Source organism: Thamnophis elegans, chromosome 15, assembly GCF_009769535.1.
Source record: "Thamnophis elegans isolate rThaEle1 chromosome 15, rThaEle1.pri, whole genome shotgun sequence".
Lineage (NCBI taxonomy): Eukaryota > Metazoa > Chordata > Lepidosauria > Squamata > Colubridae > Thamnophis > Thamnophis elegans.
The window spans coordinates 46,669,632-46,685,113 of NC_045555.1; the positions used below are offsets into that span (position 1 = coordinate 46,669,632).

Below are 15,482 nucleotides of genomic sequence, written 5' to 3' on the forward strand. Positions count from 1 at the left end.
CACCCTGTTTGATTCTGTCCCTACTGTGGAAAAGCAACCTATTTAGTTCTTCTTGGAACTTCCATGTCCCTCATTCTATTGATTATTACTTGCTTTGAGTCTAAGTTTATGACATGCATTCTCTGTCATCATGTCTTAGTTGTGCAGATTTTGATAGGAGTAAGTTTAGGGATTCATAGGTTATCACTAGCATCTTGAGTTCGACCTGAAAACAAACTGGCAATCAGGGTAGTGACCCAAATACTAGTGTGATGTGATAACATTGGGCTATTCTCATTAACAAGTAGGCAACTGCATTCTGTACCAGTTGCAGTTTCCAGATAGTTTTCCACTGCAGCTCCTTATATTACCACAGCTAAACATGAAGTGAGAAGGGCACGAGTGACTTGCTTTTAGTGCTTGTTCTAATTGTAGATTTAATTGGGACATTAGCCAAAATTAAGTAAAAGGTCCCCTTGAGTATGGCTTTCACATGCTCTTTTCGTAGGAGCTGTTAATTTAGGAGTCCCCCAAAGTTATGGATGGGCTCCTTCTGGGCTTAAAGATTGGTACTGTCAAGAAAGTCTGAATCAACTGCCACAATATCCTTCTTGGGTTAAGTTGTCCTGTTTTTCCATATCTAGTCCTTGTAATCTTCAGATATCAGGTCAAGACTTACACTGCTCTCATTCAGTGTTATTGGCTAAAAGTTCATTTTTGTTGTGTATGCTATATGGGGAAAAAATTAAGTTGTTTTTAATTTTTTTCTTAATATTTTGCATTTTCAAAAACAAAGCAATGCTAAATACCTGTATTGCAGGTCATTATATTGTTATTATAATGGTAGTCTGTAATCAAAGTGTGTGAAGGCTTGATGAGTTATGTTTAATAATTGTTCTTAATTATATCCATACTTGAATATAATTACAACTGTTCAATAACAAAATTAATTGTTTTACCTTTCTGTGTTCTCATTATTTTAGGAAGTTATCTTCACGTTGTTTATTTTATTGTTTCTTACCTTAGCTTTACCATTATTATAGTATATCATCTAGAAGTGATAGGTTTATTTTGTATAGTAGTAATGTTTAAGACAACATATTGGAAATAAACCTTGTAACCCTTGTACCATGAGATATCCAGGAGTTTTTCCCAAGCTCATGGGATGATCTGCTGAAAAATATACTCATCAACTTCCCATATGATTGTACATTTATGAGAATGCATGCCTCTTTCTCTGCTATAACTTTTTTTCTCTAACACATCCTTTATGTTACTCTTGCTTTATAGGGAACAAGTACACTTTGGAGACTAGGCCAAACCAAGAAGGAATAGATGTAAGGCAAGAGCTTTTGAAGTTTCACTCCACTTACTATTCATCAAATTTAATGGCTGTTTGTGTTTTAGGACGGGGTAAGAATGGCAAGCATTCAGAGAATTATTTTGAAATATTTAAATGTTATTAATATTTTATATAATAAATAATTTAGGAAATTAAAGAAAGGCAAGCTTCATGTTCAGGAGTAAAATAAAAATCACATTCCTTGTTAGAACACATAAAAACACAGAACACAGTTGCAAAGCACTCAGTATTTTGCAGATTTATTCTTATCTGCCTTCTGTGGCTATTAGCACCACTGCTCTTTCTCAAGTCACATCACCATTTTTAAAAAAAAATCAATTTTAGTGTATGATTATAAACCATGATTCATTGTATTTTTCAATTGGCGATGTTTATATGAGATTATTAACATTGTATTATTTAGGTAAAGTATTAAAGAAAGGAAAGAAGCAATTCTGTCAATATTAAGTAAAATTTAGGATATCAGCATTATAAGCGTAAAACTATTCGGTTTTTCATCTTAATCAAGAACCACTGCACTCACATCAAAGTATTGTTAATGTGATAATAGTTTTAATCTAAATTAATAGTTTTAATCTAAAGTAATTTAAACAAACTTATTAAAATTTCTGTTGTATTGCTATATTATAGATATAGATTAATAAAAGGAAAAAAAGATAGGAAAATCAAATTTAATAAAGATAAAATATCTGAAAAGTAAAAAAGAAAATAAAAAGATAACTAATAACTATTACTATTGATTTCTCATTTGCACCTTTTTATATATTTGTTAATCATTGCAATATTTGTAGACATTCAGAGCCCTTTAAAAGTGAAACTATAAGTGGTTACCATATTTTTCAGAGTATAAGATGCACCCTTTTCCTCAAAAAAAGAGGCTGAAAATCTGGGTGCATCTTATACACTGAATACAGCATTTTTTGCCTCCCGAAACCCTGTCCCCTTCACCAAAATGGCCGTGCAGAGCCTCTAGGAAGCTTTTAGCCCTTTTTTTGCTCAATTTTACCCCCCCCCCCGAGCACTCTATAAGCTTCCTAAAGGCTATCCATGCTTTTTTTTTTTTTAACAAAAACGGGCCCGTTTTCGTGAAAAATGAGCTGTTTTTTGCTCATTTTGAGCCCCCCCCCCCCCAGCACTTTAAAAGCCTCCTAGAGACTATTCATGCCTTTTTGGGACAAAAAACAAGCCGTTTTTGGGAGGGTTGCAGAATGCAAAAGCTTTTTTTCTTAATTTGCCTCTTCAAAACCTTGGTGCGTCTTATACTCCAGTGGGTCTTATACTCAAAAAAATATGGTATATTCATGTTGTGTAGTGTGTTTGGAAGTTTGGCCTCCATTTTGTCATACAGTATATTGTTTGTTCTGTCCCTGTATCATACTAAGAGCTTGTATATGTACTCTTAATAGGTGGTCCTGGTGTTATATGAGCATTTTAAATTTTGTGGTTTTTTTCCCCTTAACATCCCTCTCTCCCTCCCCCTCCCTTCCTCCCCCCTCTCTCCCTCCCTCCCCCCTCCCCCCCCTCTCTCCCTCTCTTCTTTCTTGAGATCTGGTTTTATTTATGTTATGCACTGTAAAATATGCTGACTGAATTCTGGATATAGAACTTCTGCCATAAGGAGTATGTACTCTTAAGTTTTTAGATGTGTGATTAAAATATAGCCTTCTAGGACTGTTTGAAAAGAGAGGTTAAGAAATCTATAAATGATCTTATTTTGTATATTTTTCCAATAAGATATTTTCTAATGTATAAAAGTTACATTATCAGAATTCCCAATAGAGTAGAATTCTGGAAATTAATAGAATTAGAATTCTGTTAATTATTAGTTGTTTCTTTTTATTCTTTTTTGCAGAAACTTTAGATGAGCTAACCAAACTGGTGGTAAAGTTATTTTCTGAAGTGAAGAATAAAAATGTTCCAATACCGGAATTCCCTGAGCATCCCTTCCAGGAAGAACATCTCCGAGTGGGTTTGAAACTTTCAAGATTACACTTTTGTTAAACAGTAGATGGAACAAGATAGTCCTGGATATTCTCTGAAAATCATAAGTGGAGATTGTTATGCAACCATCTACTTCTGCAAATTATAGGAACTATTCCTAAAGTTAATAGCTTTAACCTTTATCTTACAATGATAAAAAATAAATAAATAAGGCTTTTCTGTTCTTTTTGAAATTTTACAGCAACTTTACAAGGTGGTACCTATTAAAGATTTTAGAAATCTTTATGTCACATTTCCAATACCAGATCTTCAGAAGTACTACAAATCAAACCCTGGCCACTATCTTGGTCACCTTATTGGGCATGAAGGTCCAGGAAGTCTTTTATCGGAACTGAAAGCTAAAGGTAAGGTAATTCAAAGTTAGCTGATGTGCTACTTGCATGAAACTTGTTATTGTGGAAATGCTTCTGCAGATTGCCTTCATGATCTAAACACATTTTATCACTCTTGTCCTTGGGTATGGTCTATGATACGAGAAATGTTAGCAGAGATCTAGAAGTATTAAACATTAAAAGTATTAAGTATTAAAAGGTAGACCATAACCTACTACTAGATAAAGTAGAAGAATGTGGGTTAGACAGCATCACCACCAGATGGATTCATAACTGGCTGACCAACCGCATTCAACGTGTAGTCCTCAATGGAACTGCATCTTCATGGAGGGAAGTATGCAGTGGAGTACCCCAAGGCTCTGTTTTAGGCCCAGTACTCTTCAATATCTTCATCAATGATTTGGATGAGGGAATAAATGGGGAACTCATCAAATTTGCAGATGACACCAAGCTGACAGGAATAGCCAACACTCCAGAAGACAGGCTTAAGATACAGAAGGATCTTGACAAACTTGAACATTGGACACTATCTAATAAAATATTTAGGACTCCAAGATCCCTCTCATAGTTACTACTATTGAGCAAGGTACGACCTATACTGTACCTGTGCATTTCGTTTTTCTTGCCTAAATGTAGAACCATACTCATCTCTACAGAAGGAGCACAACAATGATGAGAACTATCTTGAATCATTTGGGTCAATATTAAAAGGGAGGGGAACGATATTGCCATACGTCTATACTAAGGGCCACCCAGCCAAGCAGAGGAAGCAGATGAAGTTTTTGCTAGTCAGCTAATTAAGATATGTAGGAAGCACACCACAATAGTAATGGGGGATTTTAACTACCCTGTCATCAACTGGGAGACAAACTCTGCACCAAGTGGAAGATCCAACAGGTTCCTAACAAACCTAGCAGACAACTTTGTTTCCCAAAAGGTAGAGAAGGGAACAAGGGGATCGGCCATATTGGACTTAATTCTCACTAACAGAGAGGAAATGATAGAAGGTGTTGAAGCTACAGGAACCTTGGGAGCAAGCGATCATGCGATACTGGAATTCAACATATGCAAACACAAGTAGTAGAACAAAGTCAAACTAGAGTATTGGACTTTAAGAGAGCTAATTTCAATAAACTTAAAGAGAGCTTGGGAAGGATTCCATGGAGGAGAATCCACAAGGGGAAAATAGCTCAAGAAGCTTGAGAAATTTTGAAAAATGGGATTATAAAAGCCCAGTCTAGCACAATACCAATGAAGAAGAAAAATAACAGCTCCCAAAAGAAACCAGCATGGCTGCATAAAATGTCTCACAAATTGAAAGACAAAAAGGATAAATATAAAAAGTGGAAAGAGGGGGACTTAACTAAGGCAGAATATCAGCAAATAGCCCGAGCCTTTAAAGATGAAGTGAGGAAAGCTAAGGTTCACAATGAAGAAAGGCTTGCCATAAAAGTAAAAAATAACAAAAAAGCTTCTTCCAACATGTTAAAAACAAGAAAAAGGTTAAGGAAACAATTGGACCATTGCTGGGGGGAAATGGCAAGAAGGTGACAAACAACAGGGAGAAAGCATAACTATTTAACTCATGTTTTGCATCTGTCTTTACATAAAGGGAAAAAAAACAGTCCAACCTACCAAAAACAGCACCACAAAAATCAGATTAGGAACACAAATTGAAATAGGGGAAAAAATGATAAGTGAGCACCTCTCTACCCTAGACGAGTTCAAATCACCAGGACCGGATGGATTACACCCCAATTGTAAAATCACATAATCTAATACATGTATAACATAGTTAAGAGTGTCTATATCTAAAGAAAACTTTTGTGTATAATTTAAAATGGCAAAAGGTGAGAAAAAGGATAATAAAGTATTTTGTGATATTTTGATTTAAAGTAATTCACAAAGTACTGTGAAAGCAATTGGTTATTTTTTGGGAAATGCAATGGTTCAAAAAAGAAAATAAACATGTAAAAAGGAGGCAAGCTTGTCCCAGTTCAGGCGATTGCTGATTCTCTAAAATCCCATGAACACTACAGAAGTCTGTTAAACTAATTGCAATAGCACCTAGACTTATATATCGCTCCATAGTACTTTACAGAACTCTCAGAACGATTTACAAATGTCAGCATATTGTCCCCAACAATTGACTCCATCCAATCACAGAAGGATGAGTGGTTGGTGCTTTTGCTTCAGATTAAAAGAAAAGTTTGTCAAAATTTCATGCGGCAAAAATTCTATGCCTTGATTCCCTCTAATTTTCTTTTGATATATTAGTAGAAGACTAAACATACAATATACTGTAGAGCTTCTTGAATTACACTAGAACCACTTCTGTTTTCACTTTTTGCCTCCTTGTTTTTCTTAAACAAGTTTTTATTTGTGAAATAGTTTAAAACATTTTAAAATATATTAAATCATATTTCTATTTTTCTAAATGTAGTGGATATATTAAGTCTATGTATGCCAAAGGAATACTGTACATATTATATTTTAAAAACTAGGTGCCTTTAATGTTCGTGTTTGGATTTGCCTTGACTTTAAAACATATGTTTTATATTCAAAATTGGCTGATCTGTCATTATAGAAGCATTATAGCATCATATTGCTACAAACTTTCTGGAAATTCATTACCTCTAATCGTCACATTTTACCAGTTCCATTTATGATATTCTGTCATAATGTATGAAGGCTGTTAACCAAAAATACATATATTATCAGCGTTTGCTTAAAAATAATATAACTTTTTTAAAAATGCAAACAATATTGTATGTATTATATGCTTTTATCATAGGCTGGGTAAGCACACTGGTTGGCGGACAAAAAGAAGGTGCTCGAGGCTTCATGTTTTTTATCATTAATGTTGATCTTACTGAAGAAGGACTGTGTAAGTGGATCCCTTAAACCATTTTGCTATGCTAGGGCATAAATATAGTTTAAGTGTCACTTCTCTTCTAAGGCCTTTTGTATATCCCACTGTGAAAAATATTCTGCAGTCTAGTAAAATGTAAACACTTAAAATGCTTTAATCACATGCAGTTTCATAGAGACAGGTCCTTGACTTACAACCATTCGTTTAATAACTGTTCAAAGTTAATGACAGCAGTGAAAAAAGTGACATGACTGGTTTTCACATTCACATCTGCTGCAGCATCCTCATGGTCACATAATCAAAATTTGAGTGCTTGGCAACTGACATGTATTTATGACAGTTGCATTGTCTCAGGTTTACGTGATCATCATTTGTAACTTTTCCAGATGGTTTCTGACAAGCAAAGTCAATGGGGGGGGGACAAGATTCACTTAATGACCGCTTGATTCACTTAACAATTGCAGTGATTCAGTTGTTAACAACTGTGGCATATAGGTCATAAAATGGGGCAAAATTCACTTAACAGCTGTCTTAACAATGGAAATTTAGCTCTCAATTGTGGACTACCTGTACCATAGCAAGAAGGATTTTCTTATTTTTTAGAATGCTGCTAACAATTCTGTGTGCTTTTTCCTGATCTTACAAATGTGATAAATTCCTCATGTTCTAAATCAGCAGTATCCAAACCTGGCAACCTTAAGACCTCTGAACTTCCAACTCCCAGAATGACCCAGCCAGCCATTCAATGTTGTGAGTTGAAGTCCAGAAGATTGGACACCCCTGTTCTAAATACTGCTGACAGTTAGAAAGAAAAACAGTTCCTGATAATCAAATTGGTTTGAAAACTATCTGAAGCTGTGCATTAATGCATACACCTTCTTTCCCTGGCCTTCCTGAGCTTGTGCTACACTACCACACCCTCCAGTTCATACATAAACTGAACCAGGCCTCCCCAATTCCACTGCTGCACATCTGTCCTCCTTACATGGATTCTCTCCACTTCCAGATTTGCACATCTGAGGTTATGACAACTGCCAGGATTGCCCTCACTGAGTGAATCATGTGATGTTGCATTTTTTTTCCAACTGCATTGTTTTATGATGGAAATTCTGGTCCTGCTTGTGGTTGTAAATTGTGGATTGCCTGTATAGTAACAACATCATATGGGGGTTGTAATCCTAGAACTTTGTTGTCACTTTTGCTTTAACCAACAAAACTAAAAATCTTTTATTATTTTTTCTTGTACAGTACATGTGGAAGATATTATTTTACATATGTTTCAATATATTCAAAAGTTACGTACAGAAGGACCTCAAGAATGGGTTTTTCAAGAATGTAAAGTAAGACATCTTTACCAAATTATTTTCTATTGCCTTAAGGAGAATAATAAAAAGTCTGTCATTTAAACAGATATCTTAAACATTTTGGTTTGGTATTTCATGATAGTGAATCTTAGAAAACCTATCATGAATGGAATATTAAGGAAGTAGCATCAAAATCTACAAGGGCTATTAATAGTTTTTTTTATTCCAAGAAGGTGAATTGAAATGTCACATCCAGTACTAAAGCTTTTTGAAGCTAAAACATTAGCCCAAATATTCTACACAGCTCAGAAGGCCTATATATGAAGAAAAAGACAGAGACAATACACACTAAGTTTTTAAAGATTTTTGTGGCACCATGGGATATCCCCAAGATAGTATCAGGCTTGACTCTGCAGTGTCCAAAATTGAAATTGAATTTTGTATGGAGAGTATTGGTGGCATATTGGTTAAAGATTGGATCCCCCCCCCCTTAAATGTTACTACAGCCAATCTTTATTAACAATTATATTTTACTGTAAAAAAAGCAATAGAGCAAAAATTTAAGAACATCTGGAGTGCCTCTAGATTCCTTACAAATTCAGACAACGCTCAGCTAAAAAAACCCTAGTAATACAAAAGCTGAATGACATGGATGTCATTCCAAACTTAATTCCCTCTCTTGAGCCCTGAAAGCAGCCCAGAAATGGGAATCTGCAAATATCTTCCTCTAGCTTGAGGAAGGACTTTTTCAGGGCCAACAGCTGTCTTCTCCCATCCACATTTATCAGCAATGCCAAATTTCCTGTCTCGGCACTTTTGACTGGTGATTCCAGGGAAATTGATCAATCTAACATGCAACTCTTACTTTATAAGGCTCTTCAATGGGGCATTAGAGTTTCCCCTTAAGTTTTCCTGGTAGAACAGATGTATACCCTCTTTTTACTTTTAGCCTGAAATCTTGAATCCACTATCTGATAACTACATTTATTGTCGCCGCAGTTAAGACAAGACAATAAGTTAACATCAAACATGTTGCCCAAGAAAACTATCTTTGTCAATAAGGATTGTCAGAGATCTGGCCAGAGATCACAGCCAGGGCAAAAAAATATATATAAAAAAATAACTGAATAACTATTACTATTATCTCAAACTAAAAAAAATGCTCATATACCCAGAGAAAGAATTTGTGAAAAACTGAGCTCAGTAAGTATAATCTATGCAAATATATAGTAAACCCTACTGAATTCAATGTGGTTACCCATACATTAGTTTGAATATTCCTATAAACATAGTCTGAATGAGTGAATCTCTCATATATAGAAATAACTATTTTCAAACATTTTTCCAAGTAATATTTTATGTAACTATTTTAGGTAACTGTTCTGCATTAATAAACTAATACAGCCTTCTCCAACCTAAATGCCTTCCAGATGTTTGGATTTAAAATCCAAGAATTTTTAGCAATGACCATAGTTCTCAGAAGAGTCCAGAATTGGGGAAGACAAAAATAATAATGAAATAATATTTTTCAAGAAAATTGTATTTATATAAACATAGTTTATCAAACTGATAATGATCCCATTTTAATTCTGAAAAATAGTACTTTTTTAAGTGATTCAGAGAATTGTCTCTATGTATTTATTTCAGCTTTAAAATAGCTTGCACTTCAAACCTCGTATTCATTTATCATTATTATTGGTAAGATGTTTTCTTTGTATCCATATAATGCAAAGAATCATATTTTTATGCACTCTGAAACATCAAAATAACATAAACAGTCTTCCAGTTTCATTCATGTGATTAATTCTGAATATTAGAAATCAAACCAAATCTATGTTTAACAAGAATTTTCTGTGATTTAAAATGTTAATCTGTATCTGCAAGAGTATTTTATCTTATTTTCTTTCTTTTGCTAGGATCTAAATGCTGTAGCATTCAGATTTAAAGATAAAGAAAGACCCCGAGGTTATACATCTAAACTTGCAGGGATGCTTCATGTAAGTTGCAATTTGTAGTATAGAGCTATTTATGTTGGTGTATAGCTTAGAATATTGTATTTAATATTGTATTGCTTCTTAATATTTCTGGGACTTTTGAGAAAAAGTTATTAGTAACAATTGTAAGCAAAGCTTTACTTTTGTACCTCAAGTAGACTAAGGTTGCTAAGATTGGCAGCAGGAGAGACAATGGGCTCTGTGTTGTTTTGAATGCTTATCCATCTCTCTGCAAGATTCAGGGCTCCAATTATAAAAGCAGGGTTAGTGGACTGTATGGATTGTTGTATTTGGGTTTTCTGAGTGTATGTTTTGAAGTCGAGGTGAGAGAGAGAGGAAGAGCCAGTGGTTCTTCATATGGCTTCAACCCTCTCTTTGTTCAGCTAAATGCAGGACTAAATCAGCATTGCCACTATAAAGAGTGGTAGTTGTTGATGGTACAGTGACCAATGTCCTCATGTGGAGGATCATGAAATACGATTTAGAGCACTGGCTTGTTTGTTGCTGAACAATTTTACAACATTCTTTTTCCAATCAGAGATGATTTGATTTTATAGAATAGTTGTACTGTGAACCGAAATGTTTGTTGCTTAAACAGTTTGATGTTAAAAGGTTACATTTTTTTCATTACCTTTTGCATTATGTATTGGGTTTTACATTATTTTAGTACTCTCAATGTGAGTCTAACGTCTGAACGTCTAGAGCATGGGTGTCAAACTCAACGGCATCACATTACCGTTAGGTGATGTTTCACAGTACTTTTCCCATTCACGGACCCGGGTGGGTGTCACCTGCACGTGATGTAGCTGGCCTGCGGGCCACCAGTTTGACACGCCTGGTCTAGAATACATGTAGGGCTACCCTGGGGGCGCCTATGTTTCCCAGCATCTTTTTTGCAGTCTTCCAAACCCAGTTTAAAGAATTCATTTTACCTTTAAATTTCTGAACATCCTCCCCATAATTTCAGACTGATGTTTCCCCAATTTGGGCAGTTCAGGGATGATTCACCCTGGTCAGCATCGGGCAGGAGATATAGAAGCATAGCCAGCAGAACAAATAGGCTGAAAAACAGCTTTTATCTGTGGGCTGTCAGACTTCTGAACGCAACATAACACCACAATTAGATTTAATATGATAGATTTGCAGGGCCAGTGCAACGTGCAACATGTTCATACTGATGTAATATAATATAATGTTACATAACATATAGGTATATGGGAATGAGTGTTAGTTATTACTTATTTGGGTTTAGGGATTCTATTTTTTCCCCATTTATTGAGTTATTGAGATGTATTTTGTTTTTCGGGGGGGGGGTGCACTTAGGGAAGCTCATTCAATTTCATTGTACATATATTGTGCATTGACAATAAAGGTTTGGTTTAATTTGATTTGTAAGAGGCAAACCCCCCCCCCCCCACTTAATCCTACATAGGATTTAAAGCATCCATTTTGTCCCTCAATTTCAGGATGTTGATTGGATGAATGGATAGATGGGCGGATGGATGGGTGAGTGGGTGGGTTGGTCCTGCCCCAGGCCTAGCACATAAAAAGCACACCAAGATGTGATTGCAAATTCATGGTTGTTATCAATAGAGTGACTTGAGCTCACTGCTCTTAAGGGTTACCCCGCAATTGCAGAGATATCCTCTAGGGGTCAGCATTTACTTCTTTTTATTCAATGTCAAGCCTACATTAGAATGGGTGTTTTTCCTTCTGATCTGTTAATAGACCTTCTAAACGGCACCAATTCCTTGTTTAACTGTTATTGAGCACTTTTAGAATCGTTTTCGGTCTAAACTAAAAGTGTAACATTTTATTTTAGTACTATCCCATTGAAGAAGTTCTTGCTGCTGAATATTTACTTGAAGAATTTAGGCCAGATTTAATAGAAATGGTATTGGACAAACTGAAACCTGAAAATGTCCGGTAAGATTTATTGCCATATTCCTGATGTATTACTGTGATTTATAAATGGTACATTGTGATGCTTATTGAAAGATATAGATTATATTTCTTCCCTAAATAACAAGGATTAGCAAATACTTTCTAAACTAATACCTGAAGTTTGCCTCATTTTAAAATGTCTTCAAATGTATTTGTGAAGACATTGCATGGAATAATAAATTAGGAGCAAAATTTGGTAATACTTTTTTATATTGTAATGGCAATTACATGCTTTTCAAATGGGATTTTTTTTAAAAGGGAAGGATTGTCGTTCAGCTTTAATAGTAGGGTTGTATGATGCTTTGAATCTGATTTCAGAGTTGCTTCTAAAACATAGGTGATCGCAAATGCAGTGCCTATCAACTGGCAAGAGCTCCGGGAAGCAGATATAACTGCTTTAATGAATTGCCTACAGGTGCTGAGTGCATTTCCACTCTTGCGGGCTCTGAAGCACCTTTTGAGAACAGAGCCCAAAGCATCGCATTGCCTTTCTAAATAAATTCGTCACTATTTATGCACTTATAGAGAGGGAATTCAGCCTAGTAGTTATGACACTGGACTAGGAGTGAGGGCGATCTGAAAACGAGTCTTGGGTGAGAAATGGAAGCTAATTAGCTCACTTTCTCTCGGCCACAGAGAAAAGGCAAAAGCAAAACCATATCCAAAAACATCGCCAAGAAAACTGCACACACTTGTCTAGTTAGTTAGCAGGAGTCAAAACTGACTCAAAGGGATCCCTCCCGCCTTCCACATAATACTAATTTGCATTCAGTCATAATGCTTCCATTGTTAGGTGTGATTAGGAGGTGTGTCTGAATAAACCCCGAGAAGACTCAAAATAAGCAGCACCTGCCTTCCTCTTTTATGAATCTGCTTTTCTTGTTTTTGTTATGATTAGCGTTTGCCTTCCGAGTCAGAAACAGGGAGCATAACTGAAAGTCGATTTCCAATTTGGTTGGGGAGTTTAATTTCTTGATTTGGAAATCTGAAAGAAAAAAAACTTTGCTTTTATGTAGCAAAACAAGGAACTCGGCAGTAAAAGGGAAGTTATAGCTCATTCATCATTATTCCTTCAATTTGTATCTGGTGTTACTTCAGCTCAGGTTGGTGTACATAGTGTGCTCCCTTCTTCTGTTTTTTCTCACAAGAGCAAACCTTGGGGTAGATTGGGTTGGAAGAGAGCTTCAAAGTCACCCCATGAGCTCCTTCTTTTAAGCATTACACCAGATTTCTTTTGAGGATCATCTGAAATGAGTCACCACATCTCTTTGACAAAGGAGAACCACAAGTTCCCTTTTCACACAATTGCTGTACAGTTGAAATACACTTCCTCCAGCTTGAGTCTCCTCCAAGTTCCGTGTAGCATGTCAAGGGACACATTCCAAAATGTTTCTGGTGTGTGTCTGTGTGTTTGTGTGTGTGTGTGTGTGTAGAAAGCACTAAAAAGGTCAAATCAGCACCTTAACAACTTTTAAGACACCAATTTTGCTGTTTAAAATCTACCAATAGAAAAAACCTGTACTGTTTTGTCCCTGGTAAGAGGTATTTGTTCCTTCCTATAGCCCACTTCTTGGAAGAAAGAACGTTGGCTTACCTAAACGGTCGTTCTCTGGGCGCTGCGAGGAGAGTTCAAGCGTGGGTTAACACAGCCTATCTGCCCTTGGACTGACATTTTTCTTGACCACACCTCCCTTTGCCTCCCTATGTCAGTTTAAAAATGAAGAGACAACTGTATAGTAAAAGTTCACAGACAATAAACAAAGTCATGTATCTTGCCCGAAAAAAATCCTTGGTTGGGTTTGGATGCAGGACCCAGAGTAAGCCAACGGTCTTTCTCCAGTGCGCTGCTTGGAGAGTCCAAGCGTGGGACATGCCCAAGCTATTGTGTCCCAGGGCGGGTTAGAGATCGGAGCCTCCTGAGTCTCAGCGACCCTCTGCAGAATTCTTCATCCGAAGGAGGCTTCGGCTGAGGCAAAGGTGTCTATCATGTAGTTTTTTATAATGGCAGTGGGAGAGGCCCACCTGGCCGCCCTGCAAATGTCTAGAATAGATGCCTGGGTCGCCCATTGCCGCAGAAGTAGCCGCGCTCCTGGTAGAATGTGCAGTCACCCGGTCCAGAGAGGTCTTGCTCTGATGTTCGTATGCCAGTTTGATACAGGTGCTCAACCAACGCCTCTTGTGTGAGATGAAACCTTGCGGCCCAGCGACCCAGGAAGGAATGATATGAAGAATGCTTCGGATCGTCGGAACTCCTTGGTTCTCTTTATGTAAATGTGTACAGCACGCCCCACGTCCAGTTTATGCCAGTCACATTCCCTAGGTGAGAAGGTCTAGGACAAAGGTTAGGCAGAATTATTTCCTGAGCTCTACCTTAGGAATAAACAAGGGGTCAAGCCTCAAAATAACTCTTGTCAGTGTGAACCACACACAGGTCCTTCCCAGGCAGCCAGGTCCAACAATCTGTGGGCTGACGTGATGGCCACCAGAAGGGCCGTCTTGATGGATAGGTGGCGCAGGCTTGTCTTACAAAGTGGCTCGAACGGGGGAGCCGTCAAGGCCCGTAAGACAAAAGAGAAGGTTCCAGGACGGGTATCGGTGAACTGTCGGTGGGCTGATATTCCCCGCGCCCTTCAGGAAGCTTTTAATTTGCGGATGTTGGCTCAGTGGCCGGGAGGAGCCTCTGCCCGGAATAGTGGACAAGGCTGCCACCTGACGCCTGAGTGTGTTAGGCGCCAGGCCTTGTCCAGACCCTCCTGTAGGAAGTCCAGAGTTTGGGGGACCGTAGCAGAAAAGACCACAATGTCTCTATCTCTACACTGAACATAGGGAGGCAAAGGGAGGCGTGGTCAAGAAAAATGTCACTCAGTCCAAGGGCAGATAGGCTGTGTTAACCCACGCTTGGACTCTCCAAGCAGCGCACTGGAGAAACAGGTATTGGAAAGGAAAAATAAGTGTGGAGAGAGAGTGCCTGTTGATCTTACTTCTACCGTATTTGTGCAGTGTGCTCATTTTGCTGCCTCCAACAAATCGTGAGGGAACAGAAAACAGAACAAAATGGTCTGTTCTTGCTCTGATGGCATTGGGGCTCCGGAGGTTCTTCCCCGTTTGTAATACAAGAAGAAAAACATTCCTATCAACAGATTTGATGTTTGTTTAGCTTCAGTTGCATTAGCATTACTAATAGAATCTGTTGCTCTAAATTTGTCCTACAGTTTCTATAATTAACTGAATGAGGGCCAACTCCCCCCAAAAATCCCAGCAATTTGCTCACGGGCAACTATTTTTTTCTATTGGCAATGGATAAATTTATATAGGGAATGATGATCGTTGTGTTATCTTAACGTTCACAGAAGGTCTTTGTAGAACAGCTGTCTATATTGTAAAGAGACTTCCAGTTGTGTAAATAATTTACTCTCTTTTATTGCTAAAATCTTGATTTTTTTGGTGGGGGGGAGGAGTACACTAGAAACATTTTAGATAAGCAGCATTCTATCAATGTCAGTAATGGAGCTGTTACCATGGAAACTAATTTCAAAGGAAAGTAAAGCTGCTCATGTTACTCTGTTGTGTTTTGTATTCATACATAAAGTGCAAAGAAGCTATGTGAACTGTTTCATTTATGGCACAGAAGATGCAGGGTTGATATTTTATTTGGCAAGGAGGAACAAGTCTAAATTGAACAATTGTTCTATT

At 37.1% G+C, this 15,482-nt stretch overlaps 1 protein-coding gene across 1 annotated transcript in view; it reads left to right on the plus strand.

The window, feature by feature from the left end:
* IDE (insulin degrading enzyme) overlaps nucleotides 1-15,482 on the plus strand; it is a 59,411-nt gene that overhangs the window by 19,419 nt on the left and 24,510 nt on the right. The window contains 7 exon segments of the mRNA XM_032231992.1: nucleotides 1,270-1,392; nucleotides 3,195-3,307; nucleotides 3,525-3,687; nucleotides 6,470-6,562; nucleotides 7,796-7,887; nucleotides 9,768-9,848; nucleotides 11,668-11,771. Of these exon segments, the coding sequence (XP_032087883.1) occupies nucleotides 1,270-1,392; nucleotides 3,195-3,307; nucleotides 3,525-3,687; nucleotides 6,470-6,562; nucleotides 7,796-7,887; nucleotides 9,768-9,848; nucleotides 11,668-11,771 (769 nt within the window).